The 15,234-nt window shown below is 41.9% G+C and overlaps 1 protein-coding gene across 2 annotated transcripts in view; it reads right to left on the bottom strand.

The window, feature by feature from the left end:
* SIN3A (SIN3 transcription regulator family member A) overlaps positions 1-15,234 on the bottom strand; it is a 70,795-nt gene that overhangs the window by 42,851 nt on the left and 12,710 nt on the right. For both annotated transcript variants that reach the window (XM_008063716.2, XM_021715337.1), the window contains exons 2-3: positions 7,075-7,296; positions 3,443-3,619 (exon numbers count right to left, since the gene is read on the bottom strand). In XM_008063716.2, the coding sequence (XP_008061907.1) occupies positions 3,443-3,619; positions 7,075-7,263 (366 nt within the window). In that variant the 5' untranslated portion in view covers positions 7,264-7,296. The remainder of the gene's footprint in view (positions 1-3,442; positions 3,620-7,074; positions 7,297-15,234) is intronic.

Below are 15,234 nucleotides of genomic sequence, written 5' to 3'. Positions count from 1 at the left end.
CCACCGCAGCCTCGACCTGCTGGGCTCCGGTGATCTTTCCGCCTCAGCCTTCCAAGTAGCCAGAATTACAGGCATGTGCTACCACGCTCAGCTGATTTTTTGATTTATTGCAGAGATGAGGTCTCGCTGCCCAGGCAGGTCTCAAACCCGTGGGCTCAGGCAATCCACTCACCTCAGCCTTCCAAAGGCGCGGGATTACAGGCTGAGCCACCGAGCCTGGCTTAACAGAGATTTCTTATTAAGGTCCTGAACCTTCTGAAGGCTGCAACTTTGTTGGAAAGACAAACACAATCAACTGTAAAGAGAACTTGCTAAATATGTGGCAAATATCAGTGCCGTTGGCATTCAACAATCAGCTAAGTCACATCCTTCAGTTTCTCAAAGCATTCTTGTCATCACTGATCTTCCAAAGACAAAAGAAAAAGTATAGACAATGTTGCTGCTCGAAATAATGTAAGCATTCTCACTGAACATGTCCCTGTTACAGAATATACATGATTTATTAAAGTTGACTTAAATGCTTGTAAAGCATTTTAAGATTGATCCAAAAGTGGCAGGCCACATGAGAATACAAGTTAAATTACATGGAAGCACAGGAAGTATTTTACCTCTCCTTGTTAGAAAAGAAATTCAACAAGTTATTTTATTTAAGAATACAGTCAAGAGCTTGTAACTAAAAGAACAGAGCAAAAAATCCTAGCTCTACCCATAACTCATTCTATAACCCTGAGTTCAAAGCCCTTCCTTATTTCCTTGCCGGTTTCTGTAAAACAAACAAAGCACAATCCATATGCTTATACCAAGGGCTCTTGTGAGGAAGGTGAGCAAAATAGGTGTTCTGCTTTGATAGGGCTGGTTGAAAAGGGCTGTAGAAATAAATGTGTTTTTGTTAGTTTAACAGCAAGTTTATAAGCTATTTTATAACATTAAGGTATTAACTGCTGAATATACTACTAATATGGAGTTAAATCACACCTAATCAAGTTTTTCAAAAATATTTTCAGAACTTGGTGAAGTGCTAAATGTACAGCAGTAATAATACATTTTGGTATACAATCATCACTATACAAGCAAAGAGTAAAAATGTTTTCAGGAAACACCAATATTGCTTTATACAAATTTACCCAAAGGCAGAACTCAGAGCAAAATTTCAGGCCAAAGTAATTTATACTTTCTTTAAACATATTAGTCAACATTATTTAACCCAATATAGAAGGCAACTTTTACAAAATTCCTCTAAATAACTTAACTTTGATATGCTTTATATTTATGTAGCTCTTACTGTCCTTAGGCCAATATTAAACAAGTTCCTAAGAACCCAAACCAATGAGAGCAGGGGACAGGGAGAACCAAAGTATGTATCAGGGGAAACAGAAGGTAGAAATATTTGCTACATAAGGCCAGGCTTGGTAATTCTAGTTCTTTGGGAGGCTGAGGTGAGAAGACTGCTTGAGCCCAGGAGTTTGAGACCAGTCCAGGCAACATAGTGAGACTTCATCTCTACAAAAAGCTTAAAAATTAGCCGGGTGTGGTGGTGTGCACTTGTAGTCCCAGCTACACAGGTAGCTGAGGCACAGGATTGCCTGAGCCCAGGATGTCAAGGCTGCAGTGATCTGTGATCATGCCACTGCACTCCAGCCTGGGCAACAGGACCCGACTCAATAAATAAATAAGTAAATATTTGCTACATATGGATGTGTCCTTCAAGGGTCTATTGCTCATTCCTACCTGCAAGCAGCTGGATGTAATTAGGCTGATATGACCAAGTGAGTATCTAACATTTGATCTCTTTATAGTTCTTTCATCAATATTTCCTGGATTTAGTTTTACATTTTATATAAATGTAAAATTAGAAAAATTTAAACCTGGAACACTTGCTGCAACAATCACACATTTTGAAAAGGAACCTTCAAGTTAGCAGAGAGACAAGGTTAGCTGGGAACATAAGCTTCACTTCTCCACAGAATGCCTCATGAATTTCAAAGCACTGAAAACCTACCACACATATTCAGCAGAAAAGAGAAAAACATTGACATTTCACTCAATGACAGTTTTCTGGGGGGACTTCATAAAGGTTTCCTCAAAAAGAGCATGTGGTTGGGTAGGGTGGTTCATGCCTATAATCCCACTTTGGGAGGCAGAGGCGAGAGGACTGCCTGAGCCCATGGTTTGAGACCAGCATGGGCAACATGGTGAGACCTCATCTCTACAATAAATAAAAAAATTAGCTGGCATGGTAGCACATGCCTGTAGTTCCAGCTACTTGGAAGGCTGAGGCAGAAGAATCACCTGATCCCAGCAGGTCGAGGCTGTGGTGGTCATGAGCAGCGTACCACTGCACTCCAGCCTGGGTGACAAAGTGAGACTCTGACTCAGAAAAAAAAAAGAGCCTGTGTTTTACTAAGGATGGACTTAATGATGCCAGACAATTAACTATTCATCAACAGAAATATAAAGATTAAACCATAAGATACATTATTGTACCAATTTACTGAACTAGCCAGTAGCCAATCAGGTATATGTACAATAAAACCTTACATGATGCTAGAAATTAAGAGTTCAAAAGGAAGCATCCAAAAAATGGACTTTAAGATTCGTTTTGTATAAAAATAACCTCCTGGCTGGGCGTGGTGGCTCACGCCTATAATCCCAGCACTTTGGGAGGCCAAGGTGAGAGGACTGCCTGAGCCCACAGGTTCAAGACCAGACTGGGCAACTTGGCAAGACTTCGTCTCTATAATAAATTAAAAAATTAGTCAGGCGTGGTGGTGCGTGCCTGTAGTTTCAGCTACTTGGAAGCCTGAGGCAGAAGGATCGCCTGAGCCCAGCAGGTAGAGGCTGCGGTGGCTGTGAGCGTGCCATTGCACTCTAGCCTGGGCAACAAAGTGAGACTCCAACTCAAAAAAATAGTAATAAAAATTAAAAATAGGCCGGGCTCAGTGGCTCAGCCTGTAATCCCAGCACTTTGGGAGGCTAAGGTGAGTGAACTGCCTGAGTCCATGGGTTCGAGGTCAGCCCAGGCAACTTGGCGAGACCTCATCTCTAGAATCAATCAATCAAGAAATTAGCCAGGCGTGGTAGCACGCACCTGTAGTTCTGGTTACTTGGAAAGCTGAGGTGGAAGAATTGTGGAGCCCAGCAGGTAAGTGCTGGGGTAGCCGTGAGTGTGCCACTGCCCTCCAGCCTGGGCGACAGAGTGAGACTCTGATTCAAAAATAAATAAATAAATCCCTAGATCCTGGTAACATCTGAGTACCAGGCACTCATACATCATATACACTTCCTGAGTATATTCTCTGGATCACAAAACAAAAAAAAGAAAAATCTCATGTTTCAACCCCTAGTCTCATGTTAAAGTTTTAACACTACCACTAGTAGACTGGGGCCAACATTTCCCACCAAAGATAAACTTTTTGACCCAAGAAAACAAGCTGAGTACCACCTTCAGCCTCTGAAACTGCTGCTGTCCCTGCACTGGTGCCACCGGTGGGGCTGGATGAGCATGACTCTGGACCACCTGGCCTCCATGGGGCTGCACAGCTGTTGGGTGGTGATGGCTGCTATGAACTGCTGCTATGGTGGGCCCATGACTGCTAGAGCTCTGGGGCACGGCTGAAACCTGGGGTGGACAAAATACAGATAAGAATCATCAAGGCTTGTACATTCTTCTCCAAATGTGTCTTGAGAAATAACACAAATGCACAGAGTATGCATGTATATCACTGTATGCACAAAGATAATTAATTAGAAACCCAAATTTTCCATAAAAGGGAACTGGTGAAATAAATTATAGCCCACTCATGTGATAACAGTATTCTTTGTAGCTATTAAAAATTATATAAGCCGGGCTCGGTGGCTCAGCCTATAATCCCACACCTTTGGGAGGCTGAGGTAAGTGGATTGCCTGAGCCCGCAGGTTCGAGACCCGCCTGGGCAACTTGGCGAGACCTCATCTCTACAATAAATAAAAAAAAAATTAGCCAGGCGTGGTAGCGCACGCTTGTAGTTTCAGCTACTTGGAAGGCTGAGGCGAAGGATCGCCGGAGCCCAGCAGGTCGAGGCTGCAGCGGCCACTGCACTCCAGTCTGGGTAACAGAGTGAGACTTCAACTCAAAAAAAAAAAAAAAAAAAATTATATAGCTTAGTGCTTCTCAAACTATCTGTAGCGAAGGACCAGTTTTTCTTTTTCTTAAATTCCAGTTCATTATGGGCTACTGCTTTTATAAAATACAACGAAAGTAAATTACTAGAAAAGTGAAATAAAAAAGCATAAGCCCATAATTTTCATTATTGGATTTTTACAGGCATAAAATTACAATGTCCAATTGCTAGAAAAGTTTCTAAACACTCAAAATTTCTGTACATATCTCATTAAACTAGTAATAATGGACACAAATCAGTCATTCCTAAAGCCACACTTTGAATGGCACTGATACAGGTACATATATTTTAACATGAAAAAATTTCCAAAGTTTTTTAATTTTTCTTTTTCAGAACTGTTAATAACTATAGGAAACAACTAATGACGATATACCTGACTACCCCACCCCCCAAATAAGGAGACTAAATAACATGAAACTTGCTTTCTCCAAGAAATGTAAATTGTGTACCATAGCACAAGAGAGAATAAAGCTTTTTTCAAATCCTTACAGGTTTTTAAAAATTACCCGGAGGGGGATAAAGTGGTGGGGAGGAGGGAAAAGTAAAGCAGCTATATATAAATCCACAGAAACAATACAAGACATATTGAAAAAAAGAAACTAGACAATTCTAAAAACTCAACTGTTACTCTCATAAGATGAGCTGCTATAATACACCAGATGAGTATACTCCATATAGAAGAATGAGCTTCTATAATCCAACAGGTACGTTTTTACAGGTTTTACAAGTTTACAGGTTTCAGCAAGAATTAATTAGAGTTTATAAATATTTGAGATGGTTAGTTTTTTTTTTTGAGTTGGAGTCTCACTCTGTCGCCCAGACTGGAGTGCAGTGGCCACTCCCGGCCACCGCAGCCTCGACCTGCTGGGCTCCGGTGATCCTTCCGCCTCAGCCTTCCAAGTAGCCAGAATTACAGGCATGTGCTACCATGCCCAGCTGATTTTTTGATTTATTGCAGAGATGAGGTCTCGCTGCCCCGGCGGGTCTCGAACCCTGGGCTCAGGCAATCCACTCACCTCAGCCTCCCAAAGGCGTGGGATTACAGGCTGAGCCACCGAGCCCAGCTAGATGGTTAGTTTTATACAAAGACATTAGTTTCCAGTAGGAAGAGATGTAACTATTCCAAGTGTGAGAAACAGCCAATAACCTGCTCATATAAAACAAGCAACTTTCTTTGTCAAGTTCTAACTTAGGAGCCAGTCTGTCAGCAGGTGTTTGACTGCTGCCCCAGTCCCTACACAGGCATTCCACTGCTTCCAGTGGCCTCCTAAGGAAGAGTGACGCCTAAGGAATTGCCTTTTCCTAATTCTACTGGGGGTGTCTCTTCTTATTATTCTTATAAATTCCTCGAAATGGAACTGTCAGGTAAAAAGTAACTACAGAATCCCACAACTGCCAAGTTGTTAAACTGCTCTCAAGAAAGATTATACCAGTTTATAGTCTAGTATCAGCCATACCTTTCAAAGGTCACTAACAAGTGAAGAGGGAGAAGTTCTCTTCAGACCAGTTAACTCAAATATAGTTCATACTGATCTGAAATGGGATGTTATATATGCAACCTTTAAAAATAGTACAGTGATTTTTAAATATCACTTGAATCTATCCAAATATATGTTCAAGTGGAAAGGTGTCCACTACATATTAAGTGAATAGAGCAAATAGCAGAGCAGTAGGTACTATATGATCCAAATTGTATTAAAATAAAAGTACAGCTTAGGCAACAGTGTGAGATCCTGTCTCTACAAAAAAATAATTAGCTAGGCGTGGTGGCAAGCAGCTACTTGAAAGGCTGAAGTGGGAAGGATCGCCTGAGCCCAGGAGGTCAAAGCTGTGATCGTGATCATGTCACTGCACTCAAGCCTGGGCGACATAATGATATCCCAACTCAAAAAAAAAAAAAAAAAAAAAAAGAAAGAAAGAAAGAAAAGCAGATTACAGATCTACTTATGTATGTATATAAAATTTTGATATCCAAGAAATGACCCAGTGGGAAGGATCAGAGGAAAAAAGTCATCTTACATCCTTTTTTAAAAGGAAAACAAGGCCGGGCATGGTGGCTCACACCTATAATCCCAGCACTTTGCGAGGAGGCTGAGGTGAGAGGACTGCCTGAGCCCATAGGTTTGAGACCAGCCTTGGCAACTTGGTGAGACCTCATCTGTACAATAAATCGAAAAATTAGCCGGGCATGGTGGTGCGTGCCTCAAGTTTCAGATACTTGGAAGACTGATGCAGAAGGATCACCTGAGCCCAGCAGGTTGAGGCTGCTGTGGCTGTGGGCATGCCACTACACTCCAGCCTAGGTGACAGAGTGAGACTGACTCAGAGGAAAAAAAAAAAGAGAATAGAGAAGAGAAGAGAAAAACAAAAACATGGTGATATACTACTTCCATAATTCAAAAAAAGGCAAAAACCAATTCAATTTCTACAAAACAGAATGAGAGGCAAGAGATGGATGATAAGTGTTGGTCAGGCTGTGGAACAACAGAAACGTACAATACTTGTGGGAATTTAAATTGGTGCACCTTTTAACACTAAGGTGGCATTACCTGCTAAAGATGCACATACTCTATGACCCAGCAAACCCTCTCCTAGATACTCAGGAAACACAAACTAACAATTATGTTAGAGATAAAAGAAAAAAAAAAAGAAGTCAAGGGAATGATAATCACAAAGTTCAGATTAGTGGCTATTTCTGGAGGGAAGGTAAAGTAAGGATCAGGGAGGGACACAGTGAACTTCAAAGTCATGACATTTTTTTTTAAACCTGTAATGGTAGGTACATAACGGTATTTTTTTGGTTATTTTTTTTATACCAATATTTAACTCAGTGCTTAACAAAGGTTTTCTAAGTAAAAGCGAATCACCACCCCTCCTCCCTCCCTCCTAGTCCCTTGGTTGGCTCTAGCTGACCTGGTAGCTGGGTGTTACGGAGTACTGAATGCCTGTGGCTGACTGCATGGTCTCAGACACCGCTTCATACACAGGAGGGGCAGGGGCAAGCACCCTGTGCTGGTGAGGAAAAGCCTCTGTGCTGCCAGGGATCCGACGCTGCTGGGCCGCGTACACCGGTGACTCCTGGTCATCCAGACGTCGCTTCATTCTGCGCTCATGCTCAGGGATGCACTACAAAACCTGCAGACACCAAAAGCAAGAACATGTATATCAACTCTCACTGTAGCATAAAGTGTACAACTTAGGACCAATTACTCAAGTTTAGTATAAGCTAGATGCCCAGAACTGAAGATGTGTTTCACCTTAGAAAAGATCACCGGGTAGCTACAGTGCGTGTGCATGTGTGTGTATGTGCACATGCACACACCCCCACACCTCTGCAGTTATAACTGAAAAAGACAAAAATTTAAATGAAATAGTTTTAATTAATTTGCTACAGCTAAGTTAAAAACACAAACTTTTCCCCTTTACTCTCTAGTTCCCTCCTCAAATGCTGCCATTGCTAATATTAATTACATATCTACAAGCTGCAAAAATATTCAAGTGCTTCTTCTTAACTCCTCTCAAAACCTAGTACTAGAATTGTCTAATTTTTAAAATTGTGTCAACAATTAAAATGATGTCGTGGAAAGCACACAGGGTCAGGTAGGAATAAGAAGACAAAAGTTCTAGACTTGCGAATTTAAGAGTTATATTGGCTAGGCATGGTGGTTCAAGCCTATAATCCCAGCACTTTGGGAGGCAGCGGCAAGAGGACTGCCTGAGCTCAGGATTCGAGACCAGCCTGGGCAACTCAGTGAGACCTCATCTCTATAATAAATAAAAAAATAAGCTGGGCATGGTAGCGTGTGCCTATAGTTCCAGTTACTTGGAAGGCGGAGGTGGAAGGATCGCCTGAGCCCATCTCGAGACTGCAGTGGTCGTGAGCATGCCACTGCACTCCAGCCTGGGTGACAGAGTAAGACTCCGACTCAAAAAAAAAAAAAAAAGCTATGTACATTTCAACAAGTTCCTTATTCTCTATGAATCTCTGTTTCTCCAACTATAAAGAAAGTTGGAAGAGATCACTTCTATGTTTTCTTCCAACTCTTTCTAACATTCTTTAAAACAAGAGGAGATTCTCTTAGCTTAATATCTGCGGGGTTACTCTCCTTCCTTAGGACACAGAGTCCAGGAATCCACTTGGGTCTCTTCAGGCCTTCTCCAACATCAGTATCACTAACACAAGTGGACACTGTTGGTGAGAAAGAACACCCCAGTCATCCAAAGACAAAATGGGTTCAAGCCTCACCACTTTTCCAGTTACAAAAAAATCTCTTAAATAAGTCTGGGCAGTGGGCTCATGCCTGTAACCCCAGCACTTTGGCAGACTGAGGTGAAAGGACTGCTTGAGCCCAGGAGTTGGAGACCAGTCTGGACAACATAGTGAGACCTTGTCTCTACAAAAAAATTTTTAAAAATTCACCAGGTATCTTAGCACACACCTAGTCCCAGCTACATGGGAGGCTGAGACAAAGGATTGCCTGAGCCCAGGAGTTGAGGGCTGCAGTGAGCTGTGATCATGCCACTGCACTCCAGTCTGGGCAACAGAGTAAGACCCTGTCTTCCATTCTGGGGAACAGAATAAGACCCTGGCTCAAGAACAAAACAAAACAACAACAAAACAAAACTCCTAAATAGGATGCTACTGCAATGTTAAGATAAAAATCACAGTAACAGTGAAAGATGAGCAGGTAACCCCTCTCATCTGGAGTAAGGGTCTTTGTGTAAGAAAAAAAAAGGCCTTAGTTAATCTCTAAGTCCACCATTCATCTTATCTCCATTCCCCGGGAGCACACAAGCTCTGAAGGCTCTCAAGCTCTGAAGGTCCTCAGAGGACCCCCGTCCCCAGGGCTGCTTCACCTTTTCTCTGTCCTCAACCAGCTTGCCACTGTAAACCTTAGCTTCTCAGGTTTTTCTCACAGTTAACAAACCTAAGTGGGACCCTGACCGAGTGGCACATTTAATTGCAAGCCAGTCACTTGTGATATTTTATTTTTGCTATTAAGGGGTAAAGCTGGGACACAAAGCTAGGAAACCTGCCTCTGGAGCATGGCTCCTAACCACCTCACCATCCCACCTCTCCCAAAAGAAAGAAGGAGCAAGAATCCCTTGCCTTTCTTAGGGCACACAGGCACCATACATCTCTAGCTTTCTCCAACTTCTCACACACTCAGCTCATTCATCCTCCCTTCAACCTCAACCCAACAAAGTGGGAATGCTTTGGTTGCATTCATTCAATTAGCAAAGCCTCAGTGAGAAGATATAAAGATGGCAGATGATCTCAGCCCTTGCACTCTAAAAGCTTAAAAACTAGTTGAAAAGACTTCACGCCGGGTGTGGTGGCTCAAGCCTGTAATCCCAGCACTTTGGGAGGCCAAGGTGAGAGAACTGCCGGAGTCCAGGGGTTGAAGACCAGCCTGGGCAACTTGGTGAGACCTTGTCTCTACAATAAATCAAAAAAATTAGCTGGGCATAGTAGTGCATGCCTATATTTCCAGCTTCTTGGAAGGCTGAGGCAGAAGGATTGCCTGAGCCCAGCAGGTTGAGGCTGTGGTGGCAGTAAGCATGCCAATGCACTCCAGCCTAGGCGACAGAGTGAAACGACAACACACACACACACACACACACACACACACACACACACACACACAAAAACAAAAGGAAAACGATGACAGTGTGAGTAAGGGACCAGGGAAACACTGCTGGTGATTTTAGTTGGTAAGGCCTATTCAGTTGTCACCTTGTAGGTACCTATTAAAATGTAAAACATGCATGCCCTTTAAGCTGGCAATTCCACTTGTCCGCCTGTATCCTACACACCTGCCAAGCCTATTTACTGCAAGTTCAAAAATCTAATGTCTATCAATAGCTATATAAACTCAATACATTCATATTATAGAAAACTATGTAGCACTTAGACAAACACACACAAAATATAATAAGTATTTTTGTAGTTTATTGTATGTAAATTCTGCATCAAAAGGAAAATGCTATAAATACTGAACTCTAGACAATAAAATACATGCTCAAGTACTTAAAGCATACTAATAATGTCTGCAATTTATTTTGAAATACATCACAAAATTAAATTCATGGATGGAAGGATGGATACATGGACAGATACATGATAAAGCAAGTACAATAAAAATGGAAACAGTAAAAATCTAGATAATCTATATATGGATGTTCATTATAAAATTCTACCAACTTTGCTGCATATTTGAAATTTTTCTTAAATTGTCTTGGGAGGAAAAGCTAACAATACAAACCAGTTCATGAGTAGGACAAGAGAGTACTATAAATTTGGAAAGGAGTAGAGACATGTACATTTTAGAAGACTCTATAAAGTGTTCAGTCACATCTTGGATATTAGAGATGAATTAGTATATGGAAGTCTACAGCATAAAATTAAAATATTAAAGTAATTATAGACTTATAGGCAATAAAGTTATTTCTAATCTCTGCCAATTCTTTCATTCTCAGATAATTCCCAAGTGTCTACCCTTCTGCCAGGCCCTGTGCTGAGTGTTAGGGATTCAGCACTGAACGGGGACCTCCTATCTGATAGCAACCAAGTCTTCCATACATGATTGCCACCAGCCAAGGCACTCCTCATAATCCTGTGAAATGGGCAGTCCCAGAACTCTCCTATTTTGAAAAAAAGTGATACTCGAAGAAATTAAGTGACTTGTTCAAGGTCACATACCAAGCCTAAAGGAGCAAGAGGCTGGACTCTAACTCCTTGGAATATATGTGCAATCAGAAGAAACACTGAACAGACCATAAAATCCCACTTGCAGAGGGGTATAGTGTACTTTCAGACCACAAAGTATTTGAACGCCAAATGATGGAGCCACAAAGTCAGACACAAAGATATTTAAGTACTGATTCATTCAGCTGACATGATTTTCATCTGCCACTATGGTCTCCAACTGTTTCAGATTTGGAGCTTACAGTATTAGCAGAACTCTAGTCTATAAAGATATAAAGACAGATTATTAAAAAGAGAGAGAGAGAACACTCTGAGGGACAGAAACGAGGGGGAGGAGACTACAGTGAACAAACAATGGCAGGCCACTACAGAGTCATCTGGCCATCTGTTATAATAAAAGCAGAAAATAGGCAGGAAGCGGTGGCTTACACCTGCAATCCCAGCACTTTGGAGGCCAAGGTGAGAGGATTGTTTGAGGCCAAGAGTTTGAGACCAGCCTGGACAACATAGTGAGACCTCATTTCTACAAAAAATAAAAAAAACTAGCCTGGCATGATAGTGCATGCCTGTAATCCCAGCCACTCGGGAGGGTGAGTGGGAGGATCACTTGAGCCCAGAGTTCAAGGTTACAGGGAGCCATGATCACATCACTGCACTGTAGTCTGGTGACAGAGATTCACCTCAAAAAATTCATCTCAAAACATTTTTTTCTGTAAGTGGGAAATAATTCCAAATCATTATGCAAAGAAATCAAAATTCTCAACTAAAGCAAGCAAGACAGAGTGATTCTGACATTGCAGGGAATTTCTGGAAAAGGCTGCAACTGGAAAGCAAATGTGTCAATTTCAAATGTTGGAAGGCCAGAGGTAAAGCTAACCCCTTCAGAACAAGAAAATAAAGACCAAACTCCTGTTTCTACAACCTAAAACATCTTTAATAACAACAAAGAGTCAGCCCTCCTAGAAATCCAGACATTTCTTGATTATTAAAATCCAAGTGGAAGCCGGGCTCGGTGGCTCAGCCTGTAATTCCTCGCCTTTGGGTGGCTGAGGTGAGTGGATTGCCTGAGCCCGCGGGTTCAAGACCTGCCTGGGCAGCGAGACTTCAACTCTACAATAAATCAAAAAATCAGCCGGGCATGGTAGCGCATGCCTGTAATTCCGGCTACTTGGAAGGCTGAGGCGGAAGGATCACCAGAGCCCAGCAGGTCGAGGCTGCAGTGACCGGGAGCAGCCACTACACTCCAGTCTGGGCGACAGAGTGAAACTCTAACTCAAAAAAAAAAAAAAAAAAAAATCCAAGTGGAAAACCCAACTTTAAAGAATCTTATATTTCACTGATTAAATTATATAATAATTGGCTTAAATGAAGACAACAGAATTATCTATTTATTTATTAATTTCTTGAGTTGGAATCTCACTCTGTTGCTCAGGCTGGAGTGCCGTGGCATACTCACGGCCATTCTGGCATTGACCTGCTGGGCTCCAGCGATCTTTCCACCTCAGCCTTCCAAGTAGCCAGAATTACAGGCTACCAAGCCCGGCTAAAATTTTTTTTTTTTAATTGTAGAGACAATCGCCAATTGCCCGGGCTGTTCTTGAATCTACGGGTTCAGGTGATTCACTTGCCTTGGTCTCCCAAAGTGCTGGGATTACAGGCTGAGTCACTGAGCCCAGCCAACAGAATTATTTTAAAATAGATAAGCTCAAAGAAATAGTGTTTGTGGAACAAACACTGCCCTATTCCAGAATATTTTAAGACCAAGTATAAAATTATTTATTATTTTCAAAATGCATTTACTTTATGGCTGCCTCTGCATTGCCTCTTTTTTTTTAGATTAGAAAATATAGTTTATTTAAAAAGTAAGTTAGCCAGGCTTGGTGGCTCAGCCTATAATCCCACGCTTTGGGAGGCCGAAGTGAGTGGATTGTCCGAGCCTGTGGGCTCGAGACCCACCTGGGCAACTTGGAGAGACCTCATCTCTACAATAAATCAAAAATTAGCCAGGCATAGTAGTGCATGCCTGTAGTTCTGGCTACTTGGAAGGCTGAGGTGGAAGGATCGCCGGAGCCCAGAAGGTCGAGGCTGCGGTGGCCGGGAGCGTGTCACTGCACTCCAGTCTGGACGACAGAGTGAGACTTCAACTCAAATAATAATAATAATAATAATAATAAAAATAAAATAAAAAGTAAGTTAGAAAGAGAGAAAGAGGAGAATCTTGAATTTGCCAATTCAAAAAATTCCTTTGTTTATATAATTTTTAAAGTATCTTCTGAAGTTAGTATCTCTTATTGGTTGTCAACATCTCATGAAATGTGCCCTGGTCAGGTTATTTTAATGTATACTCTTGAAAAAATGGAAAGTTTCTCTTCAAAAGCAAAGAAACTTCTATCAAAGTATTAAGTGGATGTAACTTCAATTCAGTGCAATAGCTCACAATACCAGTCCACTTCAAAATCTGTCCAAAAGTCCACCTCTGGACTTAAATCTAAGAAATGGAATCTAGTCTAGAATGAGAGGCACTATTTAGATTTCTCATATTTATTAGAATTTCTGCCAGCAAAATTAACAATTCATTCTTCTCAAAAGGTACCCTAAGATCTACTATCCAAGCCTCCCCTGAGCTCAGTTTGTATACTCCTCTAATGAGGTGGTCCTCAACAAGGGGAGATTCTTCCCTCTCCCCCGCTGACACGCTTAGCAATGATGGGAGACAGTGCTACTGGAATCTCCTGGGTAGAAGCCAAGGATGGTATCCTATTCACAGTGTCCCCTCACATCAAACTGTTTGATCCAAATTGTCCAAAATGCCAGTTAAGAATCCTTAATATTATAATAACTTCAACTGGCATATATTTTATGTGAGCTCTGGTGGAATTTTGTCACACGGGTGTGACAATTTTTACCAAGTAGTCCAGGATAGTCATCTTGGTTATGCAAAGATATCAATGCTTCCTTTATGGCATATGATTCACCTTCAACCCTCAGTAAAACAACCCCACATTATTATTATTTACTATTTGGGTGAAAACTGATATGAAATTTTAATGAGAATTTAAACAGCAAATCTAAAATATTTATTCTGTATATTCCTGGTTTGGAAGACGTGGATATTCAAAATGTGCAGCTTCCTTTTAATACAACTAATTACTCATCAACTGCCATGCATGAACCTGGAACACAGTCATTTTGTTTAAAAAAAAGCTAAGACTCACTCTATTGCATACACTGGAATACAGTGCACAATCATGACTCACTGCAGCCTCAAATAACTGGGCTCAAGCAATCCCCCCACCCAAGCCTCCCAAGTAGCTAGAACTACAGGCTTGCCACCTTCCAATTTGAAAATTTTAAAGAGACAAGGTCTCCCTATGTTACCTAGGCTTGTCTCGAACTCCTGGGCTCATGCAATCCTCCCATCTTGGCCTCTCAAAGTGCTAACATTATAGGTGTGAGCCACCAAACTCGGCCAATTTGTAAATTTTGACTCCAGGTTTCAGATACAACTCTAGTAAGGTTCTAGCTCATTATCACTTCTGGGTCTTTTATTTTTTGCCCTTGCACCACCAAATATAATACTTTGAAAACTCATAATTTTGTTGAAGAGAGAACAATCATCTTTGCTTCTTTTTTTTTTTCTTTTTTTGAGTTGGAGTCTCACTCTGTCGCCCAGACTGGAGTGCAGTGGCCACTCCCGGCCACCGCAGCCTCGACCTGCTGGGCTCTGGCGATCCTTCCCCCTCAGCCTTCCAAGTAGCTGGGAACTACAGGCGCGTGCTACCATGCCTGGCTAATATTTTGATTTATTGTAGAGATGAGGTCTCGCCAAGTTGCCCAGGCAGGTCTTGAACTCGTGGACTCAGGCAATTCACTCACCTCGGCCTCCCAAAGCTGAGCCACCGAGCCCGGCCTTCTTTGCTTCCTAACGATAAGCAATCTCATTTTTATTATGTTTTTCCTTTTTTGAGTCGGGGTCTCACTGTCACCTGTGCTGGAGTACAGTGGCATGATCATGGCTTACCACAGCCTCAACCTCCTGGGCTCTGGCGATCCTTGTGCCTCAGCCTCCGAATAGCTAGGACTGCACCCGGTTAACTTTTTTATTTTTTTGAAGAGACAAGATCTCACTATGTTGCCCAGGCTGGTCTCAAATTTCTGCGCACAAGCAATCCTATTGCCTGTTCCTCCCAAAGTGCTGGGATTACAAGTACCAGCCACCGTGCCAGACACAATCTCATTGTTAGACTAATAAATACCAATTAGAATATTCAATCCAGCCGGGCTTGGTGGCTCAACCTGTAATCCCACGCCTTTGGGAGGCTGAGGTGAGTGGACTGCCTGAGACCGCGGGTTCGAGACCCACT

Source organism: Carlito syrichta, unplaced genomic scaffold (assembly GCF_000164805.1).
Source record: "Carlito syrichta isolate Samal-C Ts95f unplaced genomic scaffold, Tarsius_syrichta-2.0.1 Scaffold307013, whole genome shotgun sequence".
NCBI lineage: Eukaryota > Metazoa > Chordata > Mammalia > Primates > Tarsiidae > Carlito > Carlito syrichta.
This window is presented reverse-complemented; position numbering and strand designations above follow the sequence as displayed.